The 15,688-nt window shown below is 42.2% G+C and overlaps 1 protein-coding gene across 4 annotated transcripts in view; it reads left to right on the top strand.

Annotated features, from left to right (window-relative positions):
* The window catches only part of CABIN1 (calcineurin binding protein 1), a 4,301,447-nt gene that overhangs the window by 378,080 nt on the left and 3,907,679 nt on the right, over positions 1 to 15,688 (top strand). For all 4 annotated transcript variants that reach the window (XM_044068841.1, XM_044068840.1, XM_044068839.1 and 1 more), the window contains one exon: positions 7,055 to 7,235. In XM_044068841.1, coding sequence (XP_043924776.1) covers positions 7,055 to 7,235 — 181 coding nt within the window. The remainder of the gene's footprint in view (positions 1 to 7,054; positions 7,236 to 15,688) is intronic.

Below are 15,688 nucleotides of genomic sequence, written 5' to 3' on the forward strand. Positions count from 1 at the left end.
CTGGCATTTGTAAAAAGATTACTAATTGGCCTAGGGTACACAGTAAACGAAAAGAAATCAAAACTAGTGCCCTCTCAAGAGATAATATTCCTGGGTGCAAGCTTAAATACAACTGCCCAGATGGCTTATCTCACGCCAGACAAGCAAAAACAACTGACTACTTACTTCAAGAAATTGGCAACAAAAACCCACTTATCTGCAAGGCAAATCCTACAGGCCTTGGGTTTCATGGCATCCTGCATTCTACTAATTCCATATGCCAGACTGCATATGAGGAAACTACAATGGTATCTGAAAAGTGTTTGGACTTAGCATTGCCACAGCCTGGAGACAGTAATTGCACTCATTTCCTGCCTACAACAGGAGTTTCGATGGTGGGCAGAAGCCTGTCACCACAACAAGGGTCTGCCATTCAGTTTACCCACAGCCAGACAGACACTGACAACAGATGCATCAGATTATGCCTGGGGGGGCCCATATGGCAGGAAAATGTATTCAGGGCACATGGCCTGCAAACCAGATGCATCGTCACATCAATCAAAAAGAGATGCTAGCTGTTCAAAATACCCTGACAGCTTTCAAGGACCTGCTTCATCCAGGACAGTTACTGATAGACAGACAACACTACAGTCATGTGGTACATAAGCAGGGAGGTACACATTCCTACCCCCTCTGCAGACAAGCAATGACCTTTTGGGACACAGCATTGGCTTTTCAAGTTCACCTGCAAGCACAATTCCTGCCAGGAAAAACAAATACTCTGGCAGCCGAACTAAGCAGAAACCTCATGGATCCCCACGAATGGAAACTGGATCCACAAGTCTTCAGCATGATAATAAGGAAATGGGGATGCCCAGACATAGATCTATTTGCCTCCGCTCACAACTGTCATTTGCAGAGATTTTTCACAAGGATTTATCACAAGCAAGCATGGAAAGTGGACGCCCTATCATTCAGCTGGAAAAATCTAATAGTATATGCTTTTCCCCCACTGCCTCTCCTTCCCAGAGTACTCCTAAAGGGCAGACAAGAAAAGCCAAAAATTATTCTGATTGCAGCAGACTGGCCACGCCAGCACTGGTACCCAGTCCTAAAGAGCTTGTCTCAAGGTCCAGCATGGATATTGCCTCAAACTTCTCACTTGCTGACCCAACAAAACTATCAGATCCTGCACAGCCAACTCAGGACCTTAAATCTGGCAGCATGGCGGATAATGTAGCCATTCAGAGCACTCCTCTTTCAAAAGCTGTTATGGATGTTATCTTGGAGGCCAGGAGGCCCAGTACCAGAAAATCTTATGCAGAAAAATGGAAGAGATTCTGTGCTTGGAAAAAGGAACAAGACATTGACATGTCTGCAAGAAATATTCCTCAGATTTTACAATACCTAACTGAGATGCTGAACAAAGGCCTTTCTTTCTCATCAATTAAGATTAATGCCTCTGCCATTTCAGCACATTACAATACGGAACCACCTATCTTTTCTCATCCTTTAATAAGGCAATACCTCAGAGGGGCCAAAAACATTAGGCCTCCAAGGAGAGCACCAGTTCCGGCCTGGGACCTCAATTATGTTTTGGAAAAACTCACACTGCCTCCTTTCGAGCCAGCATCAACAGCAGATATAAAATTCTTATCCTGGAAAACAGCTCTGCTCCTAGCCATAACCTCTGCAAGGCGAGTCTCGGAGTTACAAGCACTCATGGCTGTGGAACCTTTCATCATTTTTCATCCAGACAGGGTTTCTCTGAGGACAAATCCTACATTTATGCCTAAGGTGGTGTCCAGTGTGGCCCTCAACCAAACCATTCACTTGCCTACCTTTTACCCAACTCCACAGAACAAGGGTGAGAAAATTCTGCATTCTTTGGACATACACAGGCAGTTGCGCTTCTATTTGGACAGAACTAAAGCTTTCAGAAAGACTGAGCAACTTTTAGTGTCATATGCTGCAGGATCACAATGAAAGACCATCTCAAAACAGACTATTTCTTAATGGATAGGCCATTGCATCCATTGCTGCTGTTTTTAACATGGTAAATCAGTGCCTAAGGGCATTAGGCCACATTCCACCAGAGCAGCAGCCTTCCTCAGAGGAGTACCAACCAAAGAAATCTTAGAGGCTGCAACTTGGAGTTCAGTGCACACCTTTACAAAGCACTACCACTTGCCTCTCTACTTTAAGTCCAGAGCAGGCTTCGCCACTGCAGTTCTGCAGGGCCTCATAGCCTCTCCTAATCCTATTTAGCCCAGCCACCCATCCTCAGCTTTGGGATTCAACCCAAGAGTAATGACTGCAACAGTGAAACACGATGAACATAGTACAGTTGTGCACCTACCATAAATGTAGATGTTCGAGTGTATTCACTGTTGCAGTCCAGGTTACCCACCCACCATCCCCCTTCTCTTTGCTGGGACTTATCTGCACTTCTCTATCCTGTACAACCTTTTTGGTGTATTTGCTTGTAGATGAAGGAAATGTTATTTTTGTGCATGCATTTCTTATTGGTATATTTTTCAGCCTACCTATTTGGGGCACCTGACATCTGGGGCAAGAAAAACTGAAGAAAATGGCGTCGGCTGAATCTTTTATACCCCTGGCGCACTGACGTCAGGGAAGAGGCGACAGCAACCAACGCCGGACCTAGACTTTGGAATTCTGGCCGACTGAGGGTAGCCTGCCAGCAGGATAACCCGAGAGTAATGACTACAACAGTGAATACACTCGAACATCTACATTTATGGTAGGTACACAGCTGTACTTTTCATATCCTGTGGATTTTAACTTCTTACTTTTTCTTTTACTACTTCTATCCGTTCAGTATTTTTGTTATGTTCCCCGGGGTCTCTGTAGATATTGTTGTGTCTTTCGGCTTTTCCCACTTAGGGGTCGCCACAGCGGAACTTCGGTCCGCTAATGATTGGCAGTTGATTTTTACTTACCGAGTTGCCAGCCCTGACGCACAACCTTCAACGAAGGTACGCCCATTCACGCATCTTTCCATGCAGAAGACGCTGTAGCTGAGAATCGAACCGGACAGCATCTTACTGTGAGGTGACAACGCTACCGCAGCACCACCACCGCTGATAATTTCTCCAAAATGTGTCTATTTCTTCATTTTTTGATGGTATGTCTACTACTTTTGCCTTGTTTCCCAATTCTCTGTAAAACTTTTTTGGGTCATCAACAAATTGCTTCTTTTGCACTTTTCCTTCATATTTATCTGCTTGTCTTCTACATTTTTCTGTCTGTGTTGATGTCTTATTATTTTTTTCAGTAGTGCACAATAGATCCTGGTCTGTTCCGATACTGTGCATTGTATTTATCATGTCTAAGTATTTTTGTTGATCTGTTCCCTCTTCTGTACTCCTCTAATGGTGACACTTCCTTGTCTTAATTTTCTCTATTCAGTACTTTCATGATGACATTTGATTTCTTCCTTTCCTTTCTCTTATTGCCCTGTGTTTTTGTGGTAAGATTTTAGTTATTTGTTTAGCTGCAGAGTAATATATTTACTTCTGTGAACAGTCTTGATTACACTGTTCATTTATTTTATCCAGTTTCTAAAGTTTTGGGTCTTATTGACTTTCTGCAATCTATTTCTTGCATTGATCTTAAGTCTATCCATCTCTGTTAAGTCAAACAACTCTTCCCTAAGATCATTTTCTTCTAAACTAAGGGCACATTCTTTGTTCTCTTTTTTCCTGTGGATTTCTACAGTAAGTTCCAGAACGTCTTCCTGTGACATATTCTCTTCAGCTTCATCCTGTATCATCCAGTGCTTTTTTATATGGGAACTCACTGGCCTAGTACTACACAACATTGACTGCACCAGAGTTGCTACCATTTCTTGCTTCTTCCCCTGATGTGCATCTGCAGCTGAATTTTTATGCTGGTTTTCCTACTGAAGGCTCCAAAGTAACTTCATATGGCAACTAATTAGATGCTTCCCCTTTCACCGTTTTCTCCTTAATTTCTATCATGCTGTGGTGTTTCCAGATTTGTTTTTCTACACTAAATCCTTCACTTTGTAGGTAATCCATAACTTCAGTTTCTGTTTCTTTAATTTCTCCATTGCTAATACCCTTTTTCCCTTTGTTTTCTTGTTTTTTGTATTGCAAAATCTTCCATAACTGGAAGCCTTTGCCTGTGTTTGTCCAGATATCTTTGGTGCTACTTTTTTGTATTGATTAGTTTTGCTTTCTCCTTTGCATGAATTTTGCACCATGTTAAATCTCTCTTTCTTTCCCATGTCCATATGTCTTCTTCATATGTCTCATGCTCATCCTGTTTCCCCTTACTTTGGGGACTCCTTGTTCCATCTTGCTGTGACATGACCCGTGTTCGACTTTCTACACTAAATCCTTCACTTATAATGCGTTCCATAACCTCAGCTTCTAGTTTCTTTTTTACTAGTCTCCTCTTCTGTTCCCGTCTTTGTGATCTTATTTTGTTTTGTGAAATTGTCCATATCTGGGTACCTGCCTTTGCCTTTATTTCTCTTCAGGTATCTTCAGAACTGCCTTTTTGTAGTGATTAGTGTGGCTTTCTCCTTTGCATAAATATTGCCCCATATCAGCTCTGTCTTTCCCATGTTCATGTTTCTTCTTTACCTTCCAAAAATCTCTAGATTGTGTTCTTTATATTTCCACACACTTCCTCAGTCTCTTCTTTTTCCAGATGGCCCATGGTGTATTAATCTGTTGCATTAATAACACACATTTGTATTTGAATCCTTTGACAATTTTTCTTGTGCAGGTATTTTTCTTTCCTCTATTTTTTCTCTCCATCTTTTTGTATATCTTATGTCTGGAAATTCTTAACAATACATAATTTCTTTCTTATCCTCAGTAGTCCACTCTGTCATCTTTATGACTGTTTTTTGGCCAGTTTGTGTTTTTTTTTTTTTTTTTTTTTGTGGACTACCACTTACCCCCCTCCCCCGCCATTGCAGAAGTGTCCTCTCCCTTGAGCCTGGCCTAATCCTGTTGTAGGACTATTTCTGTGTCTAGAAGGCTTCTGCACTGTCATGTCTTCCGGTCCTGGCCTGACACAAGTGCGCCTACCAGGACTGGGCATTTTTTTATTCAGGGACTTGTGTCCCCATCTGTCTTTTTTATTTTTTAACCTACTTCTGTCTGTGATGTATGCTATATAAAATACAGTCTGTATGTCAGTGTCTTTGTGAGATTTTGTAAAAACAGGGTCCACCTTGTGAAGGTACTCACCAAGACTAGAGGAGGGATTCAATTCCAGCAATACTACTCACCTTTGCTTGCTTGTTTTATCATCTCTGCATGTGGACTTCTATCATCTCTCCATTCTCACCCTATCTTTTTTAATTTCTCCATATCCTTTGGGTTTCTAATACTGTTGACAGGGATGGACCCCATTCCTAAGTCAAAGTATTATTAAAGTTCATGAAATTAGTATTGTTTCACTCTTAGTCAGCCAGTAGTGCTCTTTGCAGTACCTGCAATGTTCCCAGTAATGACTCCTGCAATTTGTACGGAGTTACATGTATTGGTAGTATTATAAGACCTGTTTCTCCAACTGTTATTGGAACTGACTGGGTGTCTTTCTTCCACGTTGTTCTCATTTCTGCCCGCAAATCCTGATATTTTATGTCTTTGTGTCTGTCTATGCAAGACACTGTAGTTGCAGGGTGTGGCTATTTCAATGATCCGTGCTACTTTTGTCTTCTTTTCTTGGACCACTGTATCCAGTTTTCTAGCATCTATCTTTTGAACTGTTGATAATGGATGATCCATGTGACGTAGACATCTTCATTTTCTATGATGCTTTGTGGCTTATGTTTCTATGTTTTTCAGCCACTTCAATGCACAATCCACAGTGCAACAGTCTTGCCACATTGTTATGCCTTTCAGTATACAGTCCTTCTGCCATTAGTTTGTCGCAATGAGGTGTGCAACTGTTTCCAGTTCGGTTTTACAAAACCTACATTTGTCTGTTTCTCCCACATGTTCAATGGACTTTGTAAACCAACGTGTATGCAGCCCACTATCTTGGGCCGCCAATATTAACCTTTCATCTTTCTTGGTTTAATTTCGCCTCTCCTCAACCATTCTTGATCAACATGAGGTTCTTCCAGTTTTCCATACTTGCAACTATACTTGTGCATTTTCCACATTTCTTGCCTTCTCATCTGGTCCTTATTCTTTGTTTTTGGCACATTCAATTTCTGCCTGATTTTTGTCTACTTCTGGTTTGATTTCCATTTCTGCTTAATGCCGATATGCTTCTGCTAGGTTAAGCAGAGAAGTAATTTTAGGTTTATTCTCCTCAAGTTTCAAAATTTTTACTATGTTTGGGTCTTGTGAGGTCAGCAGATATGTGTGGAGTCTCATTATTGCAGATCTATACATGTAATCAGTTTCAACGACGCCCATCCCTCCTTCGGAACGAGGAATATATAATCTTGGTATGCAATGATTTTTATAAATCCATTTAGTGAGCATGAAGCATCTTTCTTGTTTTTCTATCTAATCTATCCAACACGTTTTGGGGCCAGTCAATCACTCCAGAACTGTAAGTTAGGACAGGAAGAGTAAATTGGTTTATAGCCTGGATAGCTTTCTGTATAGAGTGGTGCATTTTAAAGAAGATTTGCTTCACCGAGTATCCCAGTATCTCTCGGACTTTTGGAATTTGCTTTCCTGCCTTTAGCAGTACCCTTGATTCCTTTTTACTTTCATCACTTCTGCATCCATTGTGAAGTCTGCCTTCACTTCTTTATTCCTCTGGTATATTTGTGTGCATTGTGTGAAGTCTGTGCTCTTCCCGCCATTTTAACAAGCTTGTCAGACCTTTTCTACTTGCTTGCGTGTACTACATGACAGCTATTTTATAAGTCTTGTAGTAGTGAGGCAGGCTGTAATTTTTCAGTCTTATGCTTTTGTTACAGTTTTTAATATTGTGTTACAATTACTTAACAGTTTAAAGCATATATTTTGTTGTTTTAATAGCAAATTGTGGCCTTGAGTAATTTCAGAAATCTGTACAGCAATTTTTTTTTTTTTTTTTAACTCTGCAGGCTGTAATGCTGGATTCCACAGATGTCAACCTATGGTTTAAAATCGGCTGTGTAGCTCTGAAGCTCATCCGTCTCCCGCTGGCTCGACATGCGTTTGAAGAAGGACTGCGATGTAACTCTGACCACTGGCCTTGCCTTGATAACCTTATCACTGTCCTGTACGTGCTTAGTGACTACACATGTAAGTGCATTCTCTCACAACAAATCAGATTACCTCAAGTGCATTCCCACCCAGAACAAAACACTGCCTTGTTCACTGACTAGGATGTTTTCTTTTTGTAACTGGATAGAAGTACTGTGTGCGAGTGCAATGGGTATCCAGTCTGGTTGTTAAGGCTTGCAGTCTTCCTGTGCTACAGAGTAGTAATTGAACTTATTGTATGTAGTACTGGTTGTAATAGTATTTAATGCATGTTGCAGTCTTGTATTCTACGTGTTCAGTTACATGCTGATATGTAACCGTACTTCTCATTAAGTACCTTGAAACATTCCTTCTTTGTTTGTACCACCTGTATACTACATTACTAGTTGTATTATTTGTAAAAGTTTCAGCTCTAGTTTGTACTAGCTGTATTGTTTCCTCTAATACTATGTAATTGTTTGTTTGAATCTCTTACTCTTGTATAATTATCATGATTAACCGATTGTAACTTTGATTGTTTGGAGCTTTTCTCCCCAGGACTCCATTGAAAACGGGTTCTTCTTGGCCCAATGGACTATCCTGGTAAACCAACAGAAAATAAATAAAAAAATAAATAAATAAATGTCAAGCAGGAGTAGTACCCTTTCCTTTTTCATGGTAGAGCAGGAACGTTAGATGGACAGAATCAAATTCACTCCTGCTCTATCTTCTTTTGCCCTCCTTGAAGTTGGAGGGAACTTCTGAATACAGTTATTGCCTAGGGATGTAATGGTCTGTCAGCTGATTGTTTAGTATTTCCCTTTGAATCTGTTAAGAATGACTATCATGAACTTTGTCCACAATGTCCATAAATAAATGTGTGTGTGTGTGTGTGTGTTTATATATATATATATATATATATATATATATATATATGTGTGTGTGTGTGTATACGCACATACACACGCACCATGCATTCATATGCATACAGACACAAGTACGTTTGTGCATATTCTGATATCTCAGGGGATACCAAGGTTCTTACAGTTGTTGCAGTGCAGTCTCTGTTGTATTCCAGATTCAGAATGGGTGTATGTTTATAAAGACATTTGCTACCAAACCACAACACTTACTTCATTGTAGACATACCTCCAATTTAATTTCCACCCTAGAACATACCTGTTTTGGTGTAATATTTTTGGGTATTAGTATTAAGTTGTTACCATGAGAAATTTTTTGCAAAGAAATAGTAAACACTTTGCATCTACTTTTTTTTTAGTTGCTACTGAACTGCCTGTTTATCGGAGGAGTACAGGTTGAGAGGTGATGATCTCATTAACTGTCATTGCCTTTTCTGAGATCAGGTCTGTACTGTGGCAGAATAGTTTTCCTCAGCACCCCAGGTGTGTTTTTGCTGAAACAGGGTTGCTGTCTGCTTTACAAACCATTCTGGACATAGAAACAGATTAAAATTAGCTAGCACTGTTTAAAGTACCGAGTTTGGTCAGGATTCTGTCCTCTTTTGAAAAGACTAGGAGAGGTTGAGTATCAAACCCAGATACATGGAAGACTGAAGTTGTTGCACCACTTTTGTATTGGATGGGGATGGCAGCACTGAGTACCATGCTATTGTTTACTGCCACTTAACTTATTATAGCTGAATGCTGCCTCCAGGTGTTTCTGCAGATGTCCTTCATGGATGCATCTGCAGTCATAACAAATGGGTTGTCCTGTCGTCAGGCAGCCCTTCGGTCGGCCGGATTCCAAAGTCTGGGTCCGGCTTCGGCTGATGTCGCACTTCACCCGACGTCATCTCTGCTGGTCTTCGGGTATAAAGGCATCAGCCGACGCCATTTTCCTCAGTCTTTCTTGCTGCGTGGCGCCCAAAGCAGAAGCTGTTCACAAGTGCCGGTCGGTCAGATCCAGAGATTACTACTACCGAATACTACTTCAAGACTTCTAAAAGCTAAGTACCCGTTGGGGACTCTTTCTTGCCTCAGCCGATGTCAGAAAAAGTCAATAACTGTTTAACTTGTGGGAAACAAATACCTCATAAAGATTTCCACTCTTACTGTTTGCCTTGCTTAGGCCCAGACCACGACGTAGCAGCCTGTTCGGCCTGTGCTTCCTTCAACCGACGAACGCTTAGGCATCGGTCGGAGTTTGCTGAACAGTTTTTCGGCTCTGATTTTGCATACATTATGCCGTCGGATCCTCCGACTACCCAAATTGTTAAAAAACGCAAAGAAAAAGACCGACACTCGCGGTCCGCGGTTTCGGCCAAAACCACGGTTAAGCAAGCCGCGAGTGTCTCGGTTTCGGCCGAAACCGAGAAAACTGGTCTATCTTCAGCCGAATCCATGACTACTACTGAGCCTCCTGCTACCTTATCTGAATCAACCACAGAAATTTTGCCTACAACTGTGGTTCCTACTGATCTATCAGACACCATCCCCTTGGATATCTCTACCCCAGCACGTGGTGCTGCTAGGCCTCCTGCAGCCATGTCTATTAAGGCCTTTGCCAGGGCTAAAGCAGCCAAATCAGCTAAATCAGTGCCTGTTAAACCACCCTCACTCAGGCCCACTTCTAGTTCACAAATGCTTACTCTGGCAGAAGATTTAATATCCTTAATTAGGGGATCCCAATCTCACCCAGACAGGGCCTCTCAGCCCCCAGAAAAGAGACCTAGAGCAGAGCCCCCCGAGCCTGTGTCCTCTGATGATTCTGCGGATGACTCAGACATTACAGACCAGCCAGAGGCTCCTTTTTCCAATTATGAAGATTCAGATGCTGAAGAATCCATTCCAGCTGCCTCTCCACCAGAGGAATTTTCCTTTGGGGAAACCTTACATGCCATGAGAGAACAATTCCAATGGCAGGGACAAGATTTCTCAGATTCAAGAAAAAGGCTTAGGACTTTTCTGCACTTACCACAACATAGGCCCTTAGCTATACCTCCTGTCCTATCTGTTGTGGACGATGCATTTAATGATGTCTGCACTGCCCCTGATTCTTTACCTCCAGCCCCTGCCAAACCAGATAGATTTTACAGGGTGCCAGACACTCATCACCACCTATACAAGGCCCCACTTGCAGACCCCGATACTATATCCCAGGGACCCAAGGCAGTAGCCTCGACCACAGCAAAACCCTATTCCCTCTGAAAGGGAATCCAGGTCCTTAGAGAGATGGGGAAAAAGTCTACACCTCTGCTACTCTCTCTGCTAGAGCTTTAAACTGTCAGTTTCACATGATCCAATACCAAGAGTTTATGCTTGATCAGTTAATTAAAGCTGTCCTCTGATGAATCTTTAGATAAGAAATATGTATTAGAAATGGTAAATAACATCCAACAGGTTAGTAACCATTCCTTAAAATGTGGCTATGATGCACTGGAGGCTTCATTTAGATCAGCCATGACTGGCACAGTGATAAGAGGGCATGCATGGTTGAAAGAACAGGTCTTGCCGGATCATGTTAAAGCTAAGCTATTGGATGCTCCTATGGATAAGGCCAGTCTATTTGGGGAACCTGCCCAGCAGGTAATGAAGAAAATGGAAGAGAAGGCAAAATCTGTACAAACAGTTAAAGATTTCCTACAGGTTCAGCCCCCAAGGTTTAGCAGGAACTGGCCTGCCAAAAATTGGTCCTTTCCTGACTCCACAAGATCCCAAAGGGGCAGGAACAGACGCTCTAGGGGCAGAAATCAATCCAGAGGAGGTGCCTACAGAGGACGACAGTGGCAAGGCAATAACCGAGGCACAGACGCAACCACTGCCACTGCAACAGGACAATCACAGTTACTTGGCTCTGACTCCGCCTACCAGGGAGCAAGTAGCAGCACCATTAGGCGGAAAGTTAGCCTTATTCTCGAAAAATTGGCACTATATTACAAAAGACAAGTGGATTTTGCAAACCATAGACCAAGGCTACCGGTTCCACTTCCACACTTTACCAGTAAAAAGAGGAATGCCAAACCTGCCCCCGAATCAAAAAAATAGAAGCCCTGCACCAGACAGCAGCATTAATAAAGATGAGAGCTGTAGAAAAGGTACCAATAACAGAACAGGGCAAAGGATTCTACTCCAGACTCTTCCTAGTACCAAGAAAAGAAAAAAACTGGAGACCTATTCTCGACCTGTCCATCTTAAACACATACATCATTGTCCCAAAATTCAAAATGCTGACCCTACAGCAACTTCTTCCCATGCTGGGCAAGGAGTGTTGGCTGGTGACTCTAGATCTCAAGGAGGCATACCTGCACGTCCCCATTCGACCAAATTGCAGAAGATACCTTAGATTTCTTGCAGGATCAGAGCATTATCAATTCTCAGCATTGCCCTTTGGCTTATCTACTGCGCCCAGAGTATTCACAAAATGCCTGGCATCAGTAATCGCTCACTGCAGAGTACAGGGAATCCAAATTTATCCATACCTGTACGACTGCCTGTTACAAGCGGACAACAAAAGCAAGCTGACAACAGATTTACAAAGGGTCATTTACTTGCTACAAGCCCTGGGATACACAGTCAATTTTCAAAAGTCAAGACTGATACCATCCCAGACAAGAACTTTCTTGGGCGCGGAATTGGACACAGTAAAACAGATGGCATTCCTAACTGCAGAAAAACAAAAAGAACTCCCTCTTTACTTCTTGGCATTAACAAAGCAGAACAAACTAACAGAAAGAAAAGTTCTGCAGGCCTTGGGCTTCATGGCATCATGCATAATCTTGGTCCCACATGCCAGACTGCATATGAGAAAGTTACAGTGGTACATAAAGAAATTATGGTCTCAACACAGGCACAGCTTGGAAACAGAAATACCACTAATCCCATGCTTAAAACAGGAGTTCCTATGGTGGGCTCGGGCATGCCAGTCAAACCCAGGCTTACCCTTCCACAACTTTCGAGCAAACCAAACCATCACAACGGATGCCTCAGACCTAGGATGGGGAGCACACATGCTGGACAAATGCGTACAAGGACTGTGGACTCAGGACCAGCAGCACCTGCATATAAACCAAAAAGAAATGCTGGCAGTAAAACTGGCAATCCTAAAATTCAGACCATTCCTCAAAGAAGGTCATTTGATAAGGACAGACAACACCACAGTCATGTGGTACATCAACAAACAGGGAGGCACTCATTCTTACCCCCTATGCAGAATGACTTTGGACCTTTGGAATCTGGCTCTCAGCTACAACATCCAGTTACAGGCAATATTTGTACCAGGGAAAGAGAACACACTAGCAGACATTTTAAGCAGAACCACCTCGGATGCTCACGAATGGATGCTACACCCGGACATCTTCAAGGCCATCACAAAGAAATGGGGAAGGCCACAAATAGATCTATTCGCTTCCCCACAAAATCACCAGCTCAAAAAATTCTGCACAAGGACATTCCACCCACTTTCATGGAAGGTGGACACCCTATCCTTCAGCTGGAAAGGCCTGACAGCATATGCATTCCCACCTCTTCCTTTGATGCACAAGGTACTACTGAAAATGAAAGAGGAACGTCCAAGGATAATTATGATAGCTCCGAACTGGCCAAGACAACACTGGTACCCATTGCTGAGGAGCATGTCTCGGGAGAAAATATGGTCAATACCCCTGATGCCTCTGATGTTAACTCAGAACAACTACAACATCATACATCCAAACCTAAAAACCTTGCAACTGACTGCCTGGAACATCACGTAGCAGTAACTAAACCAGACCTTTCACAAAGGGTTAAAGACATTATCCTTGAAGCCCGCAGACCTTCAACAAGAAGGAACTATGCAGGAAAATGGAAAAGGTTCGTCATTTGGAGTACTGAAAGAGGAAAAGATGTGTCGAACATAGATATTGCTAACATTCTGGAGTACTTGGCAGAGCTTCTACATACAGGCCTGTCCTATTCCTCCATCAAGATACATGCATCAGCTATTTCAGCAGAATACAGCTTTGATCCTCCTGTCTTTTCACATCCTCTACTCAGGCAGTTTCTCAGAGGGATCAAGAATGTAAAACCTCCTAGGAAACCACCATTGCCAGCATGGGACTTGAACTTTGTATTAGAGAAGTTAACACTCCCTCCGTTTGAACCAGCAGCAACAGCAGATGTACAACACCTGTCATGGAAAACTGCTTTCCTACTGGCTATTACTTCAGCAAGGAGGGTTTCGAACTACAGGCCTTAATGGCAGTGCAACCCTTCCTAATCTTCCATCAAGATAGGGTGTCCATGAGAACTAATCCTACATTTATGCCTAAGGTGGTATCCAGAGTGTCTTTAAACCAGGCAATCCACCTACCTACCTTCTTTCCCAATCCACAAAACACAGGTGAAAGAATAATGCATACCTTGGATGTACACAGACAGTTACGCTACTACCTGGACAGAACCAAAGGTAACAGAAAAACTGACCAGCTCTTTGTAGCCTATGCAACAGGAAGGGAAGGAAAAGCAATTTCCAAACAGACAATCTCCAAATGGATAGGAAATTGCATAAGATTCTGTTACTCCTACCATGGAAAACCAATTCCACAGAACATAAGACCTCATTCTACAAGGGCTACAGCCACTACCACAGCTTTCTTAAGAGGAGTGGCAACCAAGGACATTATTGAGGCGGCTACTTGGACCTCCGTGCATACATTTGCCAAGCATTATAATTTACCTCTATATTCTAGATCCCGAGCAGGGTTTGCCACTGCTGTACTGCAAGGGATCCTGTCTACACCATAACTATTATTCCTCCTCCCCTAGTTGGCTATGGTATTCTACCCATTTGTTATGACTGCAGATGCATCCATGAAGGACATAGTACAGTTTTGTACCTACCATAAATGTAGATGTCCGAACTGGATAGCATCTGCAGTCAGGATTACCCTCCCTCCTTCCCCTCTGCAGTACTCCTAGGGTATTTACCCTCCTAATAGCTAGCTGGGGGGCGGAGTCTCTTATGGTGTATTTGTTTGTATATATGTACATACATGTTTATTTTTTGTGTTTGCCTTCTACTATTTTGGAAACATTGGCATTTATCCAAAATTTAGCTTTCCAAGAGGGCAGTTGGCATCTGGGGCAAGAAACACTGAGGAAAATGGCGTCGGCTGATGCCTTTATACCCGAAGACCAGCAGAGATGACGTCGGGTGAAGTGCGACATCAGCCGAAGCCGGACCCAGACTTTGGAATCCGGCCGACCGAAGGGCTGCCTGACGACAGGACAACCCATTTGTTATGACTGCAGATGCTATCCAGTTCGGACATCTACATTTATGGTAGGTACAAAACTGTACTTTACATCCTATTGACACCTCTAGGTGTCAAATATTGCTTGTTCATATTTGCATTAATAATTCCGAAACCATGCTACATACAAAACATTAAAAGCTTTCACCTTAAAAGTTAACACAGTGGGAAACATAACCGTATTGATATTTAATCTCTGTCAAGTGCAGGTATAGAGATGTTAATTATTCATGATGTTTATATTGTCATAAATCTCCATTTTTTGTAAATATCTTGACAGCCAAGTACCCGCGGTGGTGGTGCTGCGGTAGCGTTGTCGCTTCACAGTCAGACGCTGTCCGGTTCGATTCTCAGCTAGATCGTCTTCTGTGTGGAGACATGCGTGAATGGGCGTTGAAGGTTGTGCGTCAGGGCTGGTAACTCGGCACGTAAAAATCAACTACCAATCATTAGCAGACTGGAGTTCCGCTGTGGCGACCCCTAACTGGGAAAAGCCGAAAGACACAAACAATCTTGATAGCCAAGTAGCACAGACAGAACTGCTTAGCCTCATACGAAAGCGTTCAGCTGGATGCACAAAATACTGATGGGAGAGTATGCATGTGACTTGAGTGGTTGCTGAGATATTGTAAGCTGTTTACAAAATATTGTAAACTTAGTTAACTGTGCTTACTGTGAACTATGTCGCAACCAAATAGCAGGCCCATCAACAACTAAAACCTATGCTGGAAAAAAAAGCAGAAAAAGCAAATCGAAAAAACAGCAAGGCTACCACAGCTATAGGCATAAATTAAGTACTTTAATAAAACAAGGATAAGCGCTTTCGCATATTCTGCTTCCTCAGATTCATACATATCAGTTTTATAAAACACATCTTTAGTCACATTTCAACCAATAACCAAAGAAATCAGTGTTTCAATTTATGCCCCTTAAGGGCGGGTTTCAAACAAACACTGCTGTTAATACCCTGGATATCTGTCTGCTTGTAGCCTTAGTTTCCAATTTAGCTCAGCCTGTTCAACTTTGTTATTCACATCCCCTCCCCTAAAATTCTCACTCAAATGTTGTAACACTCGGAATGAAAATTTATATCCTGAATTTTCATTAATGTATTTTGCCAAGGCATTGTTCATTTTCATATTTCTGATCTCATACATGTGATGCAAAATTCTCTCTCTTAATTTCTGTGTAGTTTTCCCTACATAAAAACAAGTACAGGCATCAGAGGTCGCCAGATAAACCACATTCTATCTATAGCAATCTG

This window comes from Protopterus annectens, chromosome 4.part0 (genome assembly GCF_019279795.1).
Source record: "Protopterus annectens isolate FY-2018-M chromosome 4.part0, PAN1.0, whole genome shotgun sequence".
NCBI classification, from domain to species: Eukaryota; Metazoa; Chordata; order Ceratodontiformes; family Protopteridae; genus Protopterus; species Protopterus annectens.